At 38.7% G+C, this 24,915-nt stretch overlaps 2 protein-coding genes across 9 annotated transcripts in view; one reads left to right on the plus strand and one right to left on the minus strand.

The window, feature by feature from the left end:
* Positions 1-8,271: 8,271 nt before the first annotated feature.
* Spaca5b (sperm acrosome associated 5B) lies at positions 8,272-10,826 on the minus strand. Its single transcript, XM_034635254.2, has 4 exons — positions 10,682-10,826; positions 10,106-10,264; positions 8,477-8,555; positions 8,272-8,376 (listed from the first exon to the last, which is right to left on the minus strand). The coding sequence occupies exons 1-4, from the start codon at positions 10,824-10,826 to the stop codon at positions 8,277-8,279; spliced, it is 483 nt and encodes a 160-aa protein (XP_034491145.1). The 3' UTR covers positions 8,272-8,276.
* Positions 10,827-15,864: 5,038 nt separating this feature from the next.
* Positions 15,865-24,915, plus strand: part of Znf182 (zinc finger protein 182) — a 36,157-nt gene continuing 27,106 nt past the window's right edge. Inside the window, exons 1-4 of one of the 8 annotated variants that reach the window (XM_071606617.1) lie at positions 15,865-15,992; positions 16,257-16,402; positions 17,251-17,309; positions 24,794-24,870. In XM_071606617.1, the coding sequence (XP_071462718.1) occupies positions 24,823-24,870 (48 nt within the window). In that variant the 5' untranslated portion in view covers positions 15,865-15,992; positions 16,257-16,402; positions 17,251-17,309; positions 24,794-24,822. Of the gene's footprint in view, positions 15,993-16,018; positions 16,403-16,694; positions 17,310-24,793; positions 24,871-24,915 lie in introns of those variants that run through there. The other 7 variants (XM_071606620.1, XM_071606621.1, XM_071606619.1 and 4 more) reach the window with 7 other exon arrangements.

Here is a 24,915-nt window from a genome sequence, read left to right on the forward strand (position 1 = left end):
CAGAAATCATAATGTCCCTGACCATTTTCAGTTCTTTCCTTTCTGCCCTTCTTTAAAAGTCTGAAAATCTGAAATAATTTTGTCATTTTTTTTTTCCTCTTCCTACAGAAGTGAGATAGGAATGGCACCCAAAATTCAAACTCTTGAGGAATGTACAATCCCAAAAGGGGAACTATCTCATGATCTCATATCACCATTCATTTCAGATAACAATTCTATGATGAATTTCGTTAATTTTTGCCTGTATACCCCACTCTCTTCCTTGTCCTTGTTCTTTATATTTACATACATTTAAAACATATAGTTAAGGTATGTCTTCTTTTTATTTATTTATTTTTGGTACTGGGGATTGAACCCAGTGGCACTTTACCACTGAACTACATCCCCAGCCCTTTTTAATTTTTATTTTGAGACAGGGTCTCTTTAAATTGCTGAGATTGGCCTCAAACTTTCAATCCTCCTGCCTTAGTCTCCTGAGTTGCTGAGATTATAGGCTTGTGCCACTGCACCTGGCACATATATTCTTTTGCTGCAATTTGCTCATTAGGTAATACTGTTTTGCAACTTTCTGCTTTCCCTTTACAGAATGATATAATGCAAGTTGAACATCCCTAATCTGAAAATCTGAGATCCACAAAGCTCTAAAATATGAAACTTTTTGTGTTAGAGGTATAATGTCACAAGTGGAAAATTCCACACCTGATCTTGTGTGATGGGTCATAGTCAAAATGCAGGCACAGTAAAAATATTGCATAAAATTGCATCCAGGGTATGATTATAGGGTATTATATGAAACATAAATGGATTTTGTGTTTAGACTTGGATCTCATCTCTAAAATATCTTAAAACAAGAGCCAATTTGTAGTGAGCTTACACTATGCATGATACAGTACTAAGCACTTTATATGCATGGCCATCTTTAATTCACAATAACTGTATGAAGTAGGTACCATTATTATTCACATCCTACAGATGAGGAACTGAGTACCAGAGTGGATAAACAAGTGGCATGGGATTGCACAGTTGATCACTGGCACAGCTGATTACTGCTACAGCTGGGATAGTGCATTGTTGGTAGAGGATGTTTTTGGTGTTGTTGTTTTGTGTTTTTTGCAGTGCTGGGGATAGAACCCAGGGCCTTGTGCATGCTAGGCAAGTGCTCTACCACTGAGCTATCACCCCAGGTCACAGAGATATTTTTAACAGCTACATTTTTCTCTTGAATGCATGTACCATGATTTATTAATCAGCTCCATATTGAAGGACTTCTGTGTAATTTCTGTTTCAGTGTGGCAGTGATCTCTCTTGTCATCTATCTTTGTATTCAGTGATGACCATTTCTAGAATGTCTGGTTCAAAAGGTGGGCACGTTTTGAACTTGCATAGACATTGCCAAGTTGCCTTTTGAAATGTTAGTACAAGTTGATACCTCTACTAACAACGAATGAAAATACCCTTTTGAATTCTCTTGTCATGATTTTAAGCCTTGCCATTTGACAGTTGAAAGTCTCTATTTTTTCATTTATGTTTATTTAATTATCAATGTTTTTGAGCATATTTTAATAATTTTTTCTCTTTTTTACATTTCTTCTGTGAATTGTTCCTTTATATTCACTGCTCTTTTTCCTTTGGAGTTTTTGAATCTTTGTCTTACATTTTTTTTTAAAAAATTATACCTTTATTTTAATTTATTTTTATGTGGTGCTGAGGATCAAACCCAGTGCTTCGAATGTGCTAGGCATGCACTCTACCACTGAGCTACAACCCTAGCACCTTTGTCTTATATTTTTTATTTTTATTTTTCACAGTGCTGGGGATCAAACCCAGGGCCTCATGCATGCTAGGCAAAACCTCTATCACAGAGCTACATATCTCTGGCCCTGTCTTACTATTTTTAAAACATTTTATGGAAATATGACACAGAAAAAATCTTTTGGGGTAGATTTATTAAAGCACAATATTTAGAGGAGATATATATCATACAATTTTAAAAAAAAAATGTCTGCAAATTGAAAACCCCTGTGGAACCAGTACCTGTAACAAAAAGGAGGGAATGACAGGCCTCCCATTAGCCTCCATTCTACTTCCAATCATGGTCTCTTGGCTTACTGGTAATCACTTACTGATTTGTATCACTCTAGATTATTTTGGCCTGTTCTTGGATGTCATATAAATGGAATCATACATTATTACTCTTTTGGGCCCAGCTTCTTTCACTCATCGTAATTTTTTTTAAATTTATTGTTTTGTTTTTGTAGTTCAAAGGATCAAACCCAGGGCCTTACACATGCTAGGCAAGTGTTTTTGACACTGAGGTATACCCCAATCCCATTATAATATTTTTAAGATTAACCCTTGTTATTTTATCAGTAGTGTGTTCTCTTTCTGTTACTGTGTACTATTCCATTGTATAAATAGATCACAATTGTTCATCTATTCTACTGCTAATGGATATGACCATTTTGGATTCTATAAATAATATTTTAGATACTTACAAATAATACTTGTATGAATATTTTTATACATGTCTTGGTGAACATATGTGCATTTCCACTGGATATATATATTTGAGAATGGGGTTGCTAGGTCCTAGGCTAGGGTTATTTTTATCTTTACTACATCTTTTTCTTCTTTTTTAAACTTTTTAATTTGTTCTAATTAGTAGCTTTACTATATTCTATCAAGTTGTTTTCCAAAGTGGCTATACCACTTTACTCCCACCAACAATGTATGAGAGTTTCAGTTGCTCTACATCCCTGCCACCATTTGGGTTGTTGGTCTTTACTTTATCCATTCTGTTTGTATACATTTGTATCTCCTTGTGGTTTCAGTTTGCATTTCTCTGATGACTAATGATATTTACCACCTTTTCATTTGTGTTTTGACCATTGGGAGAGCCTCTTTTGTGAAGTATCTATTCAAATATTTTTTTCTCTAGTTTTTCTGTTGTCTTATTGATTAATAGGAGTTGTTTATAGTTCATATAGTATAAAAGTCCTTAGGTATTGCAGATATCTTGCATAAGATTTTTTTTGGCAGTGCTAGGGATTGAATTCAGGTCTTTTCAGATACTAAGCAAATGTTTTACCACTGACCTACATGGTCAGCCCCCAAGAAGGCTTTTTTGAAATGATTAAATTTTAAACAGTAGCTTCTCTCTGAAGAATATTCCCCTTACCTTAAAAAACCATCTCTCCAATCACCCTGGTCTGATCACTACGTATTGTATACGTATATTGATATATCATACTGTACCCCATAAATATGTACAATTAATATGTGTCAATTAAAAATATTAAAAATAGATTTACTGATATTTTGGGAAAGTACCATCACTTTAATTTTTATCAAACTGATTGAACAAAAGTATGCAATTACAGGGATCAGTGTCATTCGAGGATGTGGCTGTGGACTTCACCCAGGAAGAATGGAATCGACTGGACCCTACTCAGAGGACCCTATACAGAGATGTGATGCTAGAGAATTATAGCCATCTTGTTTCTCTGGGTGAGGATGGCTTCCCTTAGTAATCACAGTGTCCCTAGCAGAATAACTTTCCATCTCTGAATGAAGTACTTCAATTCTTTGAACTCAAGTGGTAGGGGTTAAAGGTTCTTATTCCCTTTAAACTGATCAAGGCGTTTGTATTTTCATCTTCCATGTGAAATTTACCCTCATTAAAATGTACCTTCCTAATTTTTTGAAGCCCTGAAAGCCACACAGAGGCTCCCAAATCTTGTATCATTTCCCATTACAGGGTATCCTATTACCAAACCAGATGTGATTGCCTCTTTGGAGAATGGAGTTCTTGAGATCATAAAGAGAGAAATCCCAAGTTCAAGTTGTACAGGTAAGAAGTGAGAGATAAGATATTGTGAGATAATACTCTTTAGGATCTCTGAATGCTGACCATTTTTGAATGCTCTGAAATATCTTCCTAAAGAATATACACTATTGTTGCTTATTCCATATTATTAGTTTTGTGAGATATTGTCTCAAAATAATCTTGGAATAAGATGGCAAGGAGCTGGATTATACTCTAGCTTAGTCCTTCTGCTTCTCTCAATAACCTCAATTGTTTTTAGCCTTTCTGAAAAGTCCTTTGCAATTAGAGTCTTTTTTCCCCCAAATCCTGGATCTGCTACCTTCCAATATCCATTTTCCTATTCATGACTCCCTAGCCTATTTTTACATTCTCTTCCCATTTTAAGCTATTTTCTTAAACAATCTTGTCACTTATTGTTACTTCTGTCTCAATGTCTATTGAATCAACTTGTTTTTCTTTTTTTTTTACTCCTTGAGCTCTGAGTGTAGCACAGACATATACTTGGAATTTCTTTCTGACTGGTATATAGACTTAAAAGAAATTAAAATTCAACCCCATCAGAGGCCTGCATCTTTCAAAGGTGTATTCACAGAGTATGGTTTATTATTCTTTCTAGAAGATGAACAAGCTGAAGACCAGCTGGAGAACCACCAGGAAAACCAAAACAGACACCTGAGGCAAGCTATATCCATTGATGAGAAAAATGTGTCTAAGGAAAGAGCTCATGAATTTGATGGCTTTGTAAACCCACTTCCTCAGAGCACATGGGTAGTTTCTTCAGGACACACACCCTATATAACTGACTCATATGGGAAAAGTTTTAAAGATAATTTTGGCTTACTCAGTCCTAATAGTCTGAGCTTGACAGCTCAGAAATGTTATGAATGTAATCGATGTGGGAAATTATTAATTCATGGCAGGCATGAAAAAAATAATGGAATGATACCCCTTGACTATAATACATATGAGAAAGGTCATAGTCTTAACTTTGTTCAGCATAATCTGACTCAAGTTGCAGAACCAACCTATGAATGTCCTGAGTGTAGAATACCCCTCAGCACGAATTCACTCCTTATTGTTCATCAGATCACTCACATAGGAGAGAAACCTTATGAATATACAGAATGCAGAGAGGTATTCAACAAGACTGCACACCTCAGTATACATCAGACCATGCACACAGGAGACAAACTTTTTGAGTGTAATGAATGTGGCAAATCCTTCAGAGAGGAATCAACCCTGCATATACATCAAAGAACTCATACAGGTGAAAAACCGTATGTATGCACTGAGTGTGGCAAAGCTTTCCAAGAAAAGACAAAGCTCATCATACATCGACGAACTCACAAAGGAGAGAAACCCTATAAATGTTCAGAATGTGAAAAAACCTTCAACCAGAAGGCACACCTCAGTGTTCATCAGAGAACACACACAGGAGAGAAACCCTTTGAATGCAGTGATTGTGGCAAATACTTCAGAGAGAAATCAACACTGAATATACATCAAAGAACTCATACAGGAGAGAAGCCGTATTTATGCAATGAGTGTGGCAAAGCCTTCCGAGAGAAGACGAAGCTCATCATACATCAGAGAACTCACACAGGAGAGAAACCCTATGAATGTTTAGAATGTGGGAGAGCCTTCAATCAAAAGGCACACCTCAGTGTACATCAGAGGACACACACAGGTGAGAAACCTTTTGAATGTAATGAATGTGGCAAATCTTTCAGAGAGAAATCAACACTGCGTAGACATCAAAGAATCCATACAGGAGAGAAACCTTATGTGTGTTCAGACTGTGGAAGAGCATTCACCCTTAAGCTGAGCCTCAGTGCTCATCAGAGAATTCATACAGGAGAAAAAACTGATGGATGTACTGTATGTGGAAAAGTCTTCTCCCGCAAGTCATATCTTATGCTACATCAGAGAGCTCATACAGGAGAAAAATTTGAGAAATCCTATGAATGCAATGAATGTGATAAAGCATTCTTCCAGAAATCATATCTCATTATTCACCAGAGAGTTCACACAGGGGAGAAACCCTACGAGTGTAATGTATGTGAGAAAGCTTTCTCCCAAAAATCATATCTCATTATACATCAACGAACTCATACAGGAGAGAAACCCTATAAATGTGATAAGTGTAATAGAGCCTTCAGAGAAAAGTCTAAACTCACTGTACATCAGAGAACTCACATAGGAGAGAAGCCCTATGACTGTCCTGAATATGAGAGAAACCTTCTAGAAGTCAAAGATCAGCAAGGATTAGAGAACTCTCAGAGAGGAGAGACCAAAGAACTGAAAATGGAAAATCCTTTGTAGGAAAGTCAAAGAAAAAGTGAGGTGGGGGAATCCTGCTTTAGGGTGATCAGGGATGGCTTTTCTGAGGACATGACATTTGATCTTAGATCTGAAAACAAAGCACCAGCCATACTGGGGGAAGAGCATTCCAGGCAGAAGAAATAGCAAGGGCCAAGGTCCTGAAGCAAAAACTGGGCCTTTCATGATTATATCATGGATGTATATTGAATGACTTTACACCAAAAAGGTTGTTCAACATTAAAATCTTTTGAAGCTTTGAATCTATGAGAGATGTCATTAGGAAGCCAAACCTCACCATAAATCTGGGCAAAGATATCAAGGGAAGCCCAATTTAATTAATTTCAATAATCATAGTCCCTTGGAAATGAAATAAGGGAAACATGTTTCCAAATTTAATATCCAACTCTCACAAAAAATTAAGAAAAGCTATTATTAAGAACACTCATTTTGTCATCTTTCATCATGGGTAATAAAAGCTATCTCCAAGAAAAACAGAGTTCACCAAATGATATGAAATTACATAATTAAAGATAACCACAAAAGGAAAAACAATGAAGAATATACTATAAATGTTCAGATATTAGAAAGGACATTTAAGCAGAACAATGTAAAGAAAACAACACTACAGCATCAAATCCAGTTTCCAAAAGTAGCAACAGTTGATAATGCTTGCATTTTCACCACAGCCTGTTGGGTAAGATTTTTGGCTATGTTTCTCTGTGTGGATCTTCCTCTTCTCTGAGACTCATCCTACAGCCTTCCCCAAAAGACTATAAGCGGCATGACAGGTTTTTAGAAGATCCGTTTTTGACTCAAATTCACCGGCGTTTATTTCTGCTGCTTTTGATGAATAACTATCACATTCAGAAGTCAGTACCCAGAGTAAAAGCACCTTTTATGGACACCCAGGGAAATGTGAACTTTGGTTATCTATGTTGTTTGGGGCTGAGCACAGGGGAAATCCTTTAAAGGAAGGGAGCTTGAGTTTTCTTTGGCATGCAGTGGCCACTAGCTGTTTCAATGATCATCTGCTCTGGATGTAATGAATATTGAAAGCAAGGCTTTGAGTAGTTGAGAATCCACCCTCAACCAAAGAATACAAAGGAAATGATTAACTGCTTCTTCGTGGGAGTGGGTGCTTCCAGTGGGGCTGGCCAATGAAAAGAAAAGAATGGTAAGTTCAAATTCCTAAATGCTCTGCTGAAGACACAGACTGAACCCTGGGCATTGTGTAAAAAGAAATTATTACCTGTGCATTCATTGAATTCCTTCTTAAATTCCCAGTGTGTCATTTGCAATTTAGGTTTTGATTTTGAAAGAGATGATGGGGGGCTGAGAATTAGAATGATGACATGTGGGAGAATGTGAATATTTTAAACTCCCAGTTCCCACTGAGCTTCCTGTGTAAACTGAGTTTAATCCCATTCTCCTCTGATGAGACTGTATCTGTCGAAAATAAAGACCCTGTAGTGACCTCAACTGAGACTGATACTTCTTCGGGGAAGCCAACTTTCATATACTTCCATCCTGGCTCTATCTCTATACCTGTAATTGTCTTTTTAAAAATATTTATTTTTTTAGTTGTAGTTGGACACAATACCTTTATTTATTTACTTTTTATGTGGTGCTGAAGATCGAACCCAGGGCCTTGCATGTGCTAGGTGAGCTCTCTACTGCTGAGCCACAACCACAGTCCCTGTAACTGTCTTTTGCACCAAGCACTTTATATGCTTTACATATGTTAATTCACTTAATCCTCCCAATAACCTCATAGGGTCACTAATATCATTATCATCCTCATTTTCCAGATCAGAAGACTGAGGCACAGAGAAATTAAGTGCCTCGTTTAAGGCAATACATCCAGTAAGTGGTAGAGATGGTATTTGATTCAAGGAGCACCTATGCTCTTAATAACTACACTATCCTTTCTCCTACCCCAAGTCATCTGGTGTCTCTTGATTACAGTTGTGAAGATATGGGGGAAGTGACTGAAAGGTGGTACCTCCAGGGATTGGAAAAATGAAGAATCAGGCAAAGGCTTTTGCACTGCTTGTAGATATCATCTTTATTAAATCCACAAAAGAAAAAAAAGACAGGAAAGGATAATCTCTATCCCTGTGAATTCCAGTCATGATTCAGGTTTCCTTGGGTTCTCTTTTACATATATTTCACACCCCTTGAGCCATTCAGATAAATCATGGCCAGAGCAATGCCGGGTCCAAGAATCCCTGGGAGATGAAGGGAGGGAGGAAGGATGAAGTGGATAACTTGATGAGGCAATACCCCTATCTCTGGCTGTCCAGGGTTCAGACCATCCCATGAACTTACCAGGCCTTCATACTTCCTGGTGCATTCACAACCCGCTTGGCACACAAGATGTCATCCAGAATATGGCGGTTGAGCAGGTCTAGGGGGTGAGAGAGGAACATGATGATCTGGTGCACTTGGCAGAGGGTGACAGCATATGGAGGGCCCAGGGTTTCTGGATTCCTTGGGGCCTGAATTACATCAACCACTACATTGGCTGATTGTGGATGACCTCCACTCTTTTGTTAGCTGGTTATAAATTACCTCAAGTGCCCTGTTGACTGGTTCTGTACAACCTTAACTCTGGTTGGCTTTAAGTATCACATTGGCAGGTTATGAGTAACCTCAGTCACCATTATTGGCTCATCCCAGACTCCCTCAAATTCCATGTTGGTCAAGTCTGGATGACTTCAGCTGTCATTATATTGAGTTAACAATGTTCTCAACTGTAATACTGGCTGGTCTAGCATCACCTGAACCAGCTGATTGGGAAGATAATTAACTGTCATATTGGTCATTCCTAGTGACTTCAAACAGTATGTTTTCAGGTCCTAGATACATCCAATTCCTATTTTGACTGGTTATGAATGACCCCAACCTCCATACTGGCTAATTCTGTTCAACCACAGCCACCATAGTACCTTGTCCTAGATAATCTCAACTTCCATATTGGCTGGACCAGTATGACTTTTAACTGTCATTTAGCTAGTTGTTAATGATCTCAACTGCCACGTTGACCATCCTAAACAATCTCAACTACCATTTTGACTAGTTATAAATAACTTCAACCTGTCTTTTAGTTATCCTAGATTATTGCAATTTCCATGTTGTCACACTGAGCAGCCTTAACCTTAATTTTATTCAGCTTTGAAAAATTTCATTATTCATTTACTCTTAGACAACCTCAAGTTCTATGGTGGCCAGTCCTGGACAATCTCAACCTTCAATCTGGCCAATCATCGGTGACCTCTTCTGCTATGTTGACAGGACTTACACAATCTAAACCTCCATTTGGGTTGGCTCCAAATAAGTTAGTCTCCATTTTGGCCTGTCTTGGACAACCTCATCCATCATTCAGGACAATCCTCAAACAACTTCATTGCTATTCTATTTTGTCTCGACCATCACAACACTCTCATCTGGAAAGTTCTCTCATTTCTATACATAGGTAGTTTTTTTTTTTTTTTTTTTTTTTTTTTGCAGTGCTGGGGATTGAACTCAGGACCTTGTACATGTGAGGCAACCACTCTATCAACTGAGCTACATCCCCAGCCCTGGTAGTTTGTTTTTGTTCCTACTTCCAATCATCTGCTTCTTCCCTTGGGGCCTATACAACCTCAACTCCAAATCAGAACAGTCTCCCCATCTATTTCACATGACACTGAATTGTCTGTTTCCTGAGTCTCAAAAAACTATAGCCTCCACTCTGGGTCAGATTCAAGGGCTCTGCATTCTCTAGACCTAGGCAACATGTCATTGTAGTCTGGTTAAGGATTTAGGATGGTGTCTCAAACAACACAGGCAACTTTCTTCCTTTTCCCCATAATTTTTCTACATTTGTAGGAGATTACAGTTTAGATAATCTTGCCTTTTTGTGTGTGGCATGTAGGGCCAGGCACTAGGGATCTTGTATTCATACTTTTGCCTTACCACGACAATCCATATGGCAGAGGTTCTGGGTGGGTGTGACACCATTGTCACACCACCAGGCGGAGTTCAGCTGGAAAATGCCATATTCACTACTGCCATCGGGATTGTGATCCACGAAAGAGGTGTCAAAGCCGCTCTCGTAGTGTGCCACGCACAACCCTGGGACAGAGAGAGAAAGAGAGAGATACGAAGTAGGAGGCAGACATAGGGTCCAGGAATAAGAATGGCTAGGATGGGTGTGACAATGGGGATGATAGTCATCTTAGTTGTGAGACTGATGATCTTGGTTTGGTGGTGGGGTGTTGATGCTGATGATTCTGGGTGAGATATCAGTGATGGTGGTAGTGATGGTATTCATGGTGATAACAGTGGTGATGATATGGTCAGTAATAATGGTGTTGATGATAGAGACAGAGTTGATGACATTAGAGTTGAGTTAAACCACTCATCACAGTTAGAAAGTAACCAGGGGTCAGGCCCTGACCCAGAGAGGTGAAAAATGACAAGAGAAGCCTGGGTCTGAGTGTGGTTAATGGCTTGGGGTATGGAAGGGACTTGGGGCAAATAGAATCTCACAGTCTCCAATTTGGTAGCCTCTGTAGCCATCAAGGCCTGCCTTCTCCAGCTTCTTTGCCAGCTCGCAACGTTCATAAATCTTGGCATCCACACTGGCAATGATCAGTGTGGCCCAGATCACTAGCACAGTGCCCCAAGCCAACATTATGACACCCGCAAGCCCTTGTAGCTGATGCCTTGCTCCAGATTCACCCTGCAGTGTTCAGAACTAAGGGCATTCTGGAACTCTGAGCTCTATGAGCACTGACTGGTCTAAGTGATATATTCTGGAACATAGAAGCTAGAGGTCTGGGCACCTCACTACTTTCCCCAATGCCAATTCTCCTAGAGACCAAGAGACACACAAAGAAAAATAAAGATACTGACAGAGATGGAAGGAAACAAAAAGACAGAGAAACCCAGTGGTGTCAGAAAGATGCAGGGAGAGAAGGGTTGGCAACACACCAAATACAGACAGTCTAACTTGAATACTAAGCCTCACACTGGACCCACATTCCCCTAAATTTCTTAATGCTGTACCACTCTACTCTCAACACCTATGTATTAGAACTTGGTTACCTCCATTTCCATTCACTCTAGTCCCATTCACCACTATTTCCCAGTCTGCTGACTGATCAGTGGTATTCATCACGTTGTACCTATTACCACCTCTGATTTCTCATCCTCTATAGAATATGACCATCATGCTCTGCCCCCATTACCTCCATTTACTCATTGTCTTAGTCTGTTTGTGCTGCTATAACATAATACTTGAGACTGGAGAATTTAAAAAGAATAGAAATTCACAATTCTGTCAGCTGGGAAATTCTAAGATCAAGGCAATGATATTTTGTGACGGTTTTCTTGCTGTAGTCTCCAGAAAGAGTTCCTGAAAGCCCTTTTCAGAGCTGCATTAATTCATTCATGAGGGCAAAGCCCTTATGACCTAAACACCTCCTCAAATGACCTCCTTTCCAACACTGTTGCATTGGGGATTAAGTTTCTAACACCTGAATTTTGGAGGGGACACATTCAAACCATAACACTCATCCTTGGCACTTCCTATACCTCCCTGTATTCACTGTGTGGTTCTATCTTAATTTACTGGAATCTTCTCCAATTATAATCACACTCTGTCCCACATCACATATTACAAATGATATCTTACACACACATACTCACATTCAACTGTTTTTTCGCCTTCATTCTTGGTCTTTTATTTCCCAGTTCACTTATACTCTCATCTAATTATGTTCATTCACACTGGGCTTCCTTTTACCACAGTTCCCTGACCCATTTATTTATCATTGTCCAAGTGTTCTCAAATCACATTCTTTCTTCACCTACATTCACTCTCACTCATATTCATTTCCTATTTTCACCTCTACTTCCTGGCACTGCACCAACTGACTCCTGTTCACTTTGGTGCCCCATCCTTCAGCTTTGTTCATTGACTCCCGGCCTCATTATCTCCTCCACTCACTCAATCCCTTTCTGCCCTTTCTTTACCTGTATTCTCCAAGATGCTGCCCCCATCGGCCCCCTTTCCTGGAATTCTGTGATGTATTATTCCCAAACACTAGCTCATGTTACCCATATGAACTCACACTATGCTCAGTCATCTCCATTGTTTTTCAATTTCCTCTTCATTAGCTCCCCTTACTTTCATTTTTCCTAAATGCCTCATTCATTTAAATTCACTTCCAATGTAACCCCTATTACCCTCTTCTCACTTCTGCTCCTGATTTATGTCTAGTTGCTCCTTCTCTGCCTCAGTAACCCTATTCAGTCATACTTTGCCTTGAATTCACCACTTTTTGCCCATATTGGGCCTGATGTTACACTGATTCCTTATCCTGGGTGGACCATGTGACTTTTATCTCCTCTTCTTTTTTAAAGAATTTTTTTTTAGTTGCAGATGGACACAATACCTTTATTATTTATTTATTTATTTTTATGTGGTACTGAGGATTGAACCCAGTGCCTCATACATGCTAGGCGAGCACTCTACCACTGAGCCATAACCCCGGCCCTTATCTCCTCTCTTTTTGCCTCACAATATCCACATTTACTTACCTTCTGCTCTTTACTTCCAATCCTTCTCATTCTGCCCACCATTCATGTATATTCACATCTGTTGATTCACACTGGGATCCAGGTATACACATTGACTAGGTCACTACTCTGTATTACCCCTATCCAATTTCAGCCTACCCCACTCACCTCTAGTCACTTTCCTTCTCCCTTATAGTATCTCTGGACTCTAATCACTCTTGTTTTTTCCATTTGTGCATCCCACTCTTCTCTCTGAGTTCCACATTACCCCAATTCTCTCCTACTTTCCCTCTAAATTCACCTCTCCAATCATATTGTGTCTCATAAACCATTAGTCACACTCTAATCCTTAGCATTTCTATCAATTCTATTCGCATTTACCAACTTTCTTTGCCCCATTCACTCAGTCTACATCCACGATTACCTTTCTTTAATTAGATTGTGTTTCACTTTTTCATCACATATTCAGTCTCATCCATAATATCAATGTAATTCAAAATCTAGTGCATGGTCATTTCTTTACTCTGCCCATGCACATCTCTCCTCATGCTCTCTTCTCTGCTGCTCATTCACTTTTATTCCATTACACTTTGCCTCTCTCCTTGACCCAATTCACTCCCAATTTGACTTTCATTCGCCATTATTCATATTTGCTCACCAGTGCCATGTATCCTGTTTACTGACTCACGTTGGCTGAACAGAAAAGTCTGATATATTATTCAGGATTAGGTTTGGCTGCACGAATCAACACCACTAAAAATGTCCTTGACTTCAAGAGGAGGTAAGGGGATTACTTTCTTGGAGGAAAGGCAGTTCAATGCTAATATGTTGACTTCAATGTCACCAGAGACTTGACTCCTTCTGTGCTATTTTTCTGCCAACTTCACTGCTTCCTTTTGGTCCTAAACAACTATTAAAAATTGGCAATAGCAGGCTGTAGCTGTAGCTCAGAGGCAGAGTGCATGCCTAGCATATGTGAGGTAGTGGGTTCGAGCCTTAGCACCACATAAACAAATAAAATAAAGGTATTCTGTCCATCTACAACTACAAAAAATTTAAAAAAATTGGCAACACTTTCATGGTTTTGATAAGATATATCTTAAGAGCTCAACAGCCAGGTGGGGGGCCTTTCCCCTTGTCTTTGGGTGAGGGTGCCACACCATACAGAGCCTGTAGTGGGACCACTTACCTGTCAATCTCCCATACCCTTTCACTTGGCCACCTGCTGCCTAGACTACTGTATGAGGAGGTTGCACCTGTAGGGACTGATGGTAGAGGATGCCCTGAATAGAGAGTGGGAGTTCTGGCTCTGCAGCAGGATATCTGGCCTCACATAGCTTATGGATGTGTACTGTGGACCTTGGGAAAGTTTCTGAGGGGCAATATCACTGGCTCATAAACATTTCTGGAGCCCACAATCAGCACATCTCAATTTCCACCAACCCCAAAGGATTTCCCTGCTTGCATTGGTGTGTGTGTGTGTGTGTGTGTGTGTGTATACACTCTCATGAGTGCAAGGTGGTAAGGGATAAAAGTGCAAGGCTGAAAGAGACCAAACTATGATGATCCTAAAGGTTCAGCCCTTCCTATTTTCCACCCCTGAATGTGTTAAAGAGTGGACAATGTTTATACTGGAGGTGCTGATACTTCAGAGAACAAGAAATCTGAGTTTTACTCCTGCTTCCTCTTTGCCTTGTTTGCTAGGAAGCTTCATTTCCAGGCTGGTTTTACTGAGTGAAGCTCCTCAGATACCTTCTATAAGTTCTGTGAAATATTGAATAAACAAAAGAATAATATTACTAGGTGGAGGTTATAAATCTGACTTTGAGAATTTGTGTGACCTTTGCCTTATCTCACAAGTGGGGGCCATGGGACTGTTGTGATAATTGAGTTCATGTCATGCACGTCACACAGTGCCCACCATGCAAGAGATAATGAGTTAGTCATTTCCTATGCCTATTGCTAGGAGCCTCCTCATTTATCTCACTGTTTCCACCCTTGCTCTTTACAGTCTGCTCACAAAGCAGTTTGCGAATCATCTTATTTTATTTTTTCTTATTAAGAAGTTTATATATATACACATCTGATTTTATTTATATAATAATAATAAACACCAACATAGCACTTGCTATGTGCCAGGTGTTGTTTTAAACCCTTTACAATATCGACTCATTTGTTACCTCAACCCTCATGAGATAGGCACTGTCATTATCCTTATTTTATAGATGAGGACACAGTACAGGGAAGTAAACAGTCGTGCCTTATATCGCACAGCTGGTGGGTGGGGGTTTGAACTCACGGTGTCCACATCATGTTGTTATTTTTTTCCTGGCTTCATTCCCAATATCTAGAACACTATTGGGCACAAAGGAGGTGCTTAGGCATATCCCTGCAGAGGTCACATTCTAATAGGGCAATAAACAAATGAATGAAATATACATGTGTAATTTTAGCCTTAAAATACAAGACTAGATTGCTTAAAAATCTGATCCCTCTTAACAGTTTCCCCATTATCTAGAGAATGAGATTATAAACCCTATTCCTAGCTCCCAACACACTAACGATGCCTCTGCCCATTCAGAGAAAGGAACCTGTCAGTCACTAATACAGCCCATTCTCCAACAGTGTGTGTTTGTTTGCGTCCCACAACACTGTTCATTTTTCAGCTTGTGGTCTGTGTACTTTCCTATCTTCTTCAAAAGCTAATACGTAAACTCCAGCCCTAGCCACTGGATGGAGCCAGTGGCTTTTCCCTACCCTCTTAGTCTTTGTGTACGCAGAACATTCCGCCCCGTATCCTGCAATTACACCGGCAACACCGTTGCTGACTTTGAATTCAAGACACAAAATTCCCGACCGCTAGAATCTTTTCCTTAATTGGGCACTTGTCCTCCCCGCCCTTCCATAAGTGTATTGGTGTCTGAAATCTTAGAATGCTTGTTCCCTCCGCAGAACAAAGTAAACACCTCTGCACAGCGAACCTGGAGGAGAGACGCCGTAGGCATAAATATCTCGCCTTGGAACAGTGACGTCACCTGTACAGCCGCCTTTCCTCTGCGCTTGCGCTGTGACCCCAACACCTTCGCGGCCCCATGTTGACTATTGGCAGATGTGGTCTCAAAGGCATTACTGAGCGTGCGCAGAACCGGTCGCTGTAGATTTTATAGGCTACGGTGCCGGAGAGCTGGTTCAGAAGCGGAAGTGCTTGTCGGGGCCAGTTCTTGTAACGGTCTCTTCAACAGCAAGCGGAAAATCAGTTGACGAGAAAGACAGTGAGGTTGAGCGGACGTTTGCTGGGGGTCTTGGGCTAAGTGATGGGGGATTCTGGGGGACGAGTGAAGGGAGGTTTATGAGGGTCATTGATACGGGGGTTTATAGGTTGAGTGATGGGGAACCGAGAAGTCAGTGTATGAGGGTCTGGGGGCTCATTGGTGGACAAAGTTATGGGGCTAGTTAGGATAGAGTGGGGCCTATTAAACTTTGACATTTACACATTTTCCAGCATAGTGACCTATACTTAGGGTTCTTGCGTATCCCTCAGGCCCCTCGTTACGTGCGCCCTGCCTCTCCCTCTGTCCCTCTCCCCTCGCCCAATCCCTGAGTAGGGGCCTGGTGTGAAAGTGCCAGGAGAAGTGACCTGCACCTGAAGGCCTCTTTTCGGGTCCTGGGCAAGACTATCACAGTGAGGTGAGGAGAAGGAAGAAGAGCCACCTGAGAAGACTTACCTAACAGCTGGCCTTCTCCACAGTTTGGGGGCTGGGAGGGGTGGGTGGGGCCTGGTGCTGCAGGATCTGAGGGAGGGGACTAGGGGTAAAATGTCATTTGGATAATAGGTAGTTCTAAAGTTCAGTGTTTTTTTTTTTGTGACATTTAATAAATAATACTTTTGAATTACAGATTAATTGGGAAATAGAGGAAAGGAAAAAAAAGAACTGATTTGCCCCCCCATCACATTTATGTCCATTCTTAAACATATATGTGTATGCCTTTTTAAACTTTTATAGTTTTAAGATAGGTTTCTGCAGTTTTATAATCTATTTTTATTTAGAAATTTATTGTAATTCAGTTTTAGATTTCTTCTATAACATTCTTTTAAACTTTTGAGATCTGTCTACCACAACATACACAGAAAAGTGTATACTTCCATATAACATTTTAAACAACTGTGTAGAATTTTGTTGCTAATATTTATTTATTATTCTCTTATGGGTCACATGGGATTGTTTTAAGTTTGGCATTATTAAACTCAATGCCCAGATGAAGTTACTTACAGAGAAATTACACATTATGATAAATTATCTCATTAAGTGAATACAAATTCTGGGTTGGGGTACAATTTATTATATGTAATAAAAGCCTTTGTGCTCAATGTTCACACAAAAAGTCAAAAATATACTGGTAATTATTAAAACCATATACTCTTCCACAGAGCAGCTTCATTGCTAGCTTATGTGAGGGGATTTCTAGGAGGATAATTCTGCTACTCCAAGCCTAATGGGGTCCTCATATGTTCTACCCTTCTCTACTTGTTCCAGCTCAATTTTCACATATCTCTGCCTTTTCCCAAGAACAGCAGGAAATGGCCAAACCCCAGGTAAGTATGTTATCTGTTTGTTCCTTTCTCTTTTTAACCATAGATGTGATGAGATTTATAGGAATCTTTACCATGAAATAGAAACTTATTTGTGAATGAGGACTAGGATCAGGGAAAATGAGAGACAGAAGATCAAGGCTAATTAGAATGTACATACTTGGAGGACTTCAGGGTAACAGATACAGACATGTTCCTTGACTTGTGATGGGGTTACATCCTGATAAACTCATAATAAAGCTGAAAATTCATTTAATACTTCTAATCTACTCAGCGTCATAGCTTGGCAACATGGTACACTGTGGAGTATTCGTTGCTTCCCCTTTTGATCACATGACTGGGAGTTATGGCTCACTGCTGCTGCTAAGCATCAGAAGAGAATATTGTTTTACATATTGTTAGCCCAGGAAATTATTAAAATTAAAAATTCTAAGTATGGTTTCTACTGATTTTGTATTGATTTAGCATCACTGTAAAGTTGAAAAATCATAAGTCAGACCATGTTTAGTCAGGGGCCATCTGTATTAATGTTGAGCTGCTGGTTTCTCTTTGAGTCTTCAGGCAGCCAAAGGGAAATATAACTAGTTCCTTGACTCACCTTATTCATCAGGAGAGAGCATAGAAAGGCCTCAGGAGAAGCCAGGGTTTCCTGGAGTTGCTTTTCAGGGCATTTTTTGGTTCAGTTGTCATGTGGAATTATCTTTAACCACAACTTGGTGATAAATAACGTTCCTGATTTCCTGTAGATATTTCCCATTTCTAAGTGAGCTGGAGATATGGTCATATTATAAATTAGGAATGAAATCTCTTAAGGAACCTGCCTGTCTTTCAAATGACTTTCCTGAAGTAATTTTCTCAGTTGGACTTTCAGTTCTCTTTTGGCCAAGACACAAAGTCTACAGATAGCCATAGTCTACCATCTTTTTTCTTTCATTTTTTTATCTTTTAAATTAACTTAAAATTGATTTTGCATTTGTGTCAGTTGATAAGTGTTAATACGTGCAGATTGGTGTAACTAATCTACAGGTTCTAGTTTCTTCACCACAAAAACGGCCTCATGCTACTTATTTATAGTCATATCCTCCCCCTGCCTATAACCTTAGCCAACCACAGATCCATTCTGTGTACTATAGTTTTGTCTTTTCAAGAGTGTCATTTAAATGGGGCCATATGCTCTGTAACCTTTCTTTCTTTCCTTTTTTTTTTTTTGAGGTGGATACCACTATATTGTCCAGGCTGGTCTTGAACACCTAAACTCAAATGATTGTCTTCCATCATCTTCTGGATTAGCTGGGATGAAAGTTGTATGCCACCATGCCCAGCTTAGTGCAACCTTTTTTTAAAAATTAAACTTTTCCTTTTGAGGTGATTTATTTACATATAATTTGAAGAATAATATAGATAGGTCCCGTGTACCTTTTCCCATTTTCCCCAATGACAACATATTTCAAAACAAGTCTAATATTACAATCAGGATATTATATTAATATGATTAGGCATGGGCTGGGGTTGTGGTTTAGTGGCAGAGCACTTGCCTAGCATGTGGGAGGCACTGGGTTCGATCCTCAGCACCACATAAAAATAAATAAAATAAAGGTTTATCAACAGCTAAAAAAAATTTAAAAATATGATCAGGCACAGAATAGTTCATTACTTCAAGGCTCCCTCAAGGCTACATTCACAGCTTTTCTCCTCACACCCATTCTTAATCTCCTGGCAACTACTAGTATGTTTTCTATTTCAGAAGCTTTGTTATTTCAAGAACATGATTTAAAGGGAATCATACAAGCCAGGTGCAGTGGCTTATTCCTGTAATTCCAGCAACTTGGCAGCTGAGGCAGGAGAATTGTGAGATTGAGGCCAAAGTCAATTTAGCAAGACCCTCAGCAACTTACTGAGACCCTGTCTCAAAATAAAAAAAAATGAAAAAGACTGGGGATGTAGCTCAGTGGTAAAACTTCCTTGGGTTCTATCCCCAGTAACATAAAAAGAAAGAAAAAGAATTAAATGGAATCATATAGTACATAATATTTTGGGATTGGACTTTTTTTTTTTTTTTACTCAACACAGTTCTCTGGAGATTCACCCAAATTGTTGTGTGTGTTATTAATTGTTCTTTTTTTATTATTGCTGAATTCATGGTATAGATGTTCTATGGCTTACTTATCTGTTCATCTTTTGAAATACATTTGGACTATTTCCAGATTGGGGCAGTTATAAGTAGAGCTACTTAAACATTCAGATTTTGTGTAAACATGTTTTCATTTCTCTAGAGTAAATATAAATTGCTGGGTCATATAGTAAGTGTATGTTTAGCTTTTGAGAATCTGCCAAAGGGGTTTCTGGAGCCATTGACCCATTTTTCATTTCCATAAGCAGTATGCAAGAATTTCAGTTGGCACATTTTTGTCAGCAGTTGGTATATTCAGTATTTTAAAAAAGTTTTCATCATTCTAGAATGCATGTAGTAGTATCTTATTATGGTTTTAATTTGCATTTCCCTAATAGCCAAGTATATTGAACATTTTATATATGCTTATTTACTTTTTTGTATGTCCTCTTTGATAATGTGTTTGTTCAAAAGGTTTTGTCCTTTTGAAAATTGGATTGTTTTCTTACTGTTGAGGTTTGAGAGTTCTTTATATATTCCTTATGCAAGCCCTTTGTCAGTCCCATGGTTTGTAAATCTTTTCTCCAAATGTGTGGCCTGTCCTTTCAATTCTCTTAAGAGTGTTATTTGCAGAGCAAGATTTTTTTTTATTTTGAAAGTATCCAGTGTATAAATTATTTATTATATAGAGTGTGCTTTTGGTATCAGATCTAAGAACACTTTTTCCTTACTTGATGTCATGAAGATTTTCTCATATTCTGTAAGTTTACTAGTTTTTGGTTTTATATTTTGTTCTATGATCCATTTTGCATTAATATATACCTTTATACTTTATGTATATATATATATATATATATATATATATATATATATACATATGTGTGTATACTTTATATGTCTGTATATACACACACATACGTATACACACTTATATATGTTTTTATGATTTATCCATTTATCTATTGGCAGATACCTAGGCTAATTCTATTATCTTGGCTATTTTTTAATATTTATTTTTTAAGTTTTAGGTGGACACAATATCTTTATTTTACATTTATGTGGTGCTGAGGATTGAACCCATGCTAGGCGAGTACTCTACCGCTGAGTCACAACTCCAGCCCATATATCTTGGCTACTTTATTGGTTTAAAACTTTTCTCAATGCATGCATTTAATGCTGTAAGATTTTCTCTAAGCAGTGTTTTAACTGTGTCCCACAAAGTTTTGTATATTTTCATTTTTGTTCAGTTCAGATTACTTTCAAATTTTCAATAATACTTCCTCTTTGATTATATGTGTTATTTGGAAGAATAATTAAAAAAAAAAATTTTAGTTGTAGATGGACACAACATTATTTATTTATTTATTTATTTAATGTGGTGCTGAGGATCAAACCCAATGCCCCACACATGCCAGGTGAGCACTCTACCACTAAGCCACAACCCCAGCCTGGAAGAATGATGTTTAATTTCCAAGTGTGTAGTCTTCCTGTTATCTTTCTGTTACTATATATGTAGTCCTTTGTCCTTAGTTTTTAGCAGTTTGATGATGTGTCTGGTTGTGCATTTTTTGTGGGTTTTTTCTGTTTGGGGATTGCTGAGCCTCTTGAACCTACAGATGCAGGTCTTTGCCAAATATGGAAAGTGGTCAGGGATTTTTTTTTCCAAGTATTTTTCTGAACTTTCCTTTCTCTTCTTCTGGAACTCTAATAACCTAAATTTGGTGTTATCTCACAGGTCTTAGAAGCACTGTTCATTTTTTTTCAGTATTTTTGTTTTCCAGATTGGTTAAATTGTATTGATTACTTTGAGGCTTATTCACTCTTTTATCTGTTATCTCTATTAAGCCCTTTCTAGTAGGAGGTTATTTTGGTTATTATCTTTTTCAGTTTCAAAATTTCCATTTGGTTCTTCTTTAGATCTTCTGTGTTTTTGATGAGACTTTCTAGTTTTCTTGTGGTTCCTAGAAGGTTGGTCTAACTTCTTGGGTTGTGTGTGTGTGTGTGTGTGTGTGTGTGTATGTATGTATGTTACTGGGGATCAAATCCAGGGCCTCATGCAGGGTAGGAAACTGCTCGACCATTGAGCTATATCCCCAGCCTGGGTGTTTTTTTGTAATAGCTGCTTTAAAGACTTTCTCAAATGATTCCAGCACTTGTATCTGCTTGATGTTGGTATCTGTTGTTTTTTTCTCGTGACTGTTGAGATTTTCTTGTGTACCATGTAATTTTGGAATATGTCCTACATATTTTAATGTGATATTATGAGACACTGGGTTTGTTTAAATCATATGGAGAATGTTGATATTTTGATTTGCCATAGGCAGTTGACCCAGTTGAGTTCAGGCTACAAGTTCTAATCAGTCTTCTGTAGTTTGTGGTTTCCATGTTTGTTTAGTTTTTAAACCTCATAACAGACATTCTGGGATGTAGGCAGTGGTTTGTCCCTTAGTTCAGTTCTCAAAAGTGTTTACTTTTTTGTTTTAGATTAGATCCACAAATGCACAGTTAGAGAATGAGCCCAGGAGTTGATATATGATGTTATGGGGTTTCTTTCCTGAATTCTTCCTCCCCATGATTTCCTGTGAATTTTCTAGTTCCCTGTTCTTCCCCCTTTTGTCCATCTTATAGAGAAGCGTTTTTTGTTTTTGTTTTTTTGTTTTTTACTAGACTGTACACTTACCCCAGCTATGCCCATGGATGGACACAAGTTGCAGATACAGAAGACAAAAAATAATGAAGTTTCTCTTGGGACTAAGAGCTTCAAATCAGAGTCTGGGTTTTAGATGATGGCCAGAGTCTACTGGTACTGCAGGTCCTGTTGTAGCTATTACTGCTGCTGCTACTGCTGGATTTTCTGCTGCCTAGGGTGTGAGAGAAAAGGAGGAAAAAGAAAAATGGATTTCCCTCTCACTCTTTGAGCATTAGGCGCTCCCTTACCACTCTTCAAGCCGATCTAGAGAGTTGCTTCATGAGCTTTCTTTGCTTTTCTTTTGTTTTCTTTTCTTTCTACCAGAGGTTGAACCCAGGGGTGCTTAACTACGGAGCCACATCCCCAGCACTTTTATGTTTTATTTTGAGACAGAGTCTCACTGGGTTCCTCAGAGCCTTGCTAAGTTGCTGAGGCTGGCTTTGAACTCGTGATCCTCCTGCCTCAGTCTCCCAAGTCACTGGGATTATAGGAGTGCACCACCATGCCTGGTTCTTGAGCTCTTTCTGTATCTGTACTATCTTCTTGGCTCCATGCTGACTTTATCTTGGGCCAGGGAAAACCACAGAATCAGTGGCAAACTCGCAATGAATTTGGTGGCACTTCAAAGTCTAGGCTTTTCCCTTAATCGAGTCTGGCCTTGAACTTGTGATCCTCCTGCTTCCACCTCCTGAGTCTCTGGGATTACAGATGTACATCACCACATATGGCACATATGGCTTCTTTCCTCTACTTTGTGTTTTTGTTTTTACTTTTCAGAATTACCAGATTGCCACTTAATGCATTCTGTCCAGGTTTTATGCTTGTATTCAGTGAGAGAGAGACAGTGTGGAATGTACTTACTTCATCTTACTTGGGACCACATACCCCAATGCTGTGCTGTACTTTGCTGCCCACTGTCCCTATGTATATGCCTGTATGTTCCAGATCAACTAGACAGCACTGTACTATGCTGTTACCTCAGCTGCTCCTTACTTCTGCAGTTGCCAATCTCTGAGCTGCCAGGCAGATGTGGCAAGCAGTGGGTGGGTTGGCCATGTGCTCAGGAATCTTTTTAAATTCTATTTTCATTGTGAAATGTCACTGATCCCAAGCATTTTCTCTTCTGCTGCTCTTTGTAAAAGAAATATAAATTTTCTGTTTGACAATGGAACAGATGTACTCTACAAAAATCTAAAATAGTGAAGAATATAAAAAGGATGCGAATAGCAAAATGTTGATTGATTTAATTCCCCTCTACTCCATTTTTGCCTCTGATTCCCTTTCTCCTCTGCATGTATTTATATCCAATCAATCATCTTTCTGCTCTTTCTATTATTCTTCCTACCTAATGCTCAGAAATTCATTCTTTTATCACTTCTTTTATGTTTGGACAACTTCCTTTAGGTTTCTTCTTCTTTTATTTATTTATTTTTTGAGACAGGGTTTTGGTAAGTTACCTAGGCCTCCCCAATTGCTAGGATTATAGGCACATGCTATCATGCCTGTTATAGGTAGTTTTTTTTTTTTTAAATAGGTCTGTCAGTGACAAATTCTTTGTTTTCCTTCTTCTGAGTATGTCTTGATTTCTCCTTATTTCCTGAAGGATAACTTTGCCAGATACAAAACTGGTTAACTGTGCTTTTGTTTTCAGCACTTGAAAATTATTAAGCCATTTCTTTCTGACCTCCTTGGTTTCCTGTGAGAAATCTATCATTCACATTTTTTTAACCTCTACAGGGTTGTTTCTCTCTGGCTGTCTTCAAGATTCTTTATTCTTTGTACTTAGTTTTCAGAAATTTAGTTTGGACATATGTTGGCAAGGATTTCTCCTAAACCCATAGGTTTTCTCATTTTTTTAAATCTGTAGGTTTATGACTTTTGTCAAATTTGGAAAGTTTTCAATCATTATTGCTTTGAATACCCTTTTAGTCACATTCTAGTCTCCTTCTAGGACGTCAACAATATGAATATTAGATATTTTGTTATAATCCTGTGGGCCTCTGAGATTCTGCTCATTGTTTTCATTCTATTTATTTTTTTGTGGTCCTGAGGTTTAAACTATGGGGGCATTTTACCATTAAGCTACATTCCAGTTCTTTTCATTTTTTTTTAAATTTAGGGACAGGGTTTCACTCAGATGCTGAGGCTGCCTTAAACTAGAGATCCTTCTACTTCAGCCTCCTGAGTCACTGAGATTATAGGAGGTGTGTACCACTGCACCTTGCTCAATCTGTTTCAGTGGTAGAGTGCTTGCTTGCCTAGTACATGTGAGGCACTGGGTTCAATCCTCAGTACCACATAAAAGCAAATAAATAAAATAAAGGTATTGTGTCCATATACAACTAAAAATATTTAAAAAAAAATAAACTGGCTGGGCATGGTGGTACTAGCCTCTAATCCCTGTGGCTTGGGAGGCCGAGGCAGGAGGATTGCAAATTCAAGGCTAGCTTAGGCAACTTAATGAGACCCTAAGCAACTTTGTAAGAACTTGTCTCAAAATTAAAAAAAAAAAAATTAAAAAGACTGGGGATGTGACACAGTGGTTAAGTGTCCCTGGGCTCAATCCCCATTACAAAAAAAAAAAAAAAATAGATTGAGTAAATTTTATTGATATTCATCCTCAGATTCACAGATTCTGTCCTTTTTCATCTCCATCTTCACTAAACAGTTTTTTTGACTTTTTTTCAGGTGCTGGGGATTGAACCCAGGGCCTGTGAATGATAGGCAAGTGCCCTCCCACTGAGCTACACCCCCAACCCTATTTAGTGAGTTTGTAATTTGCTTATTGTGTTTTTCAGCTCTATAATCTC

Source organism: Marmota flaviventris, chromosome X (genome assembly GCF_047511675.1).
Source record: "Marmota flaviventris isolate mMarFla1 chromosome X, mMarFla1.hap1, whole genome shotgun sequence".
NCBI lineage: Eukaryota > Metazoa > Chordata > Mammalia > Rodentia > Sciuridae > Marmota > Marmota flaviventris.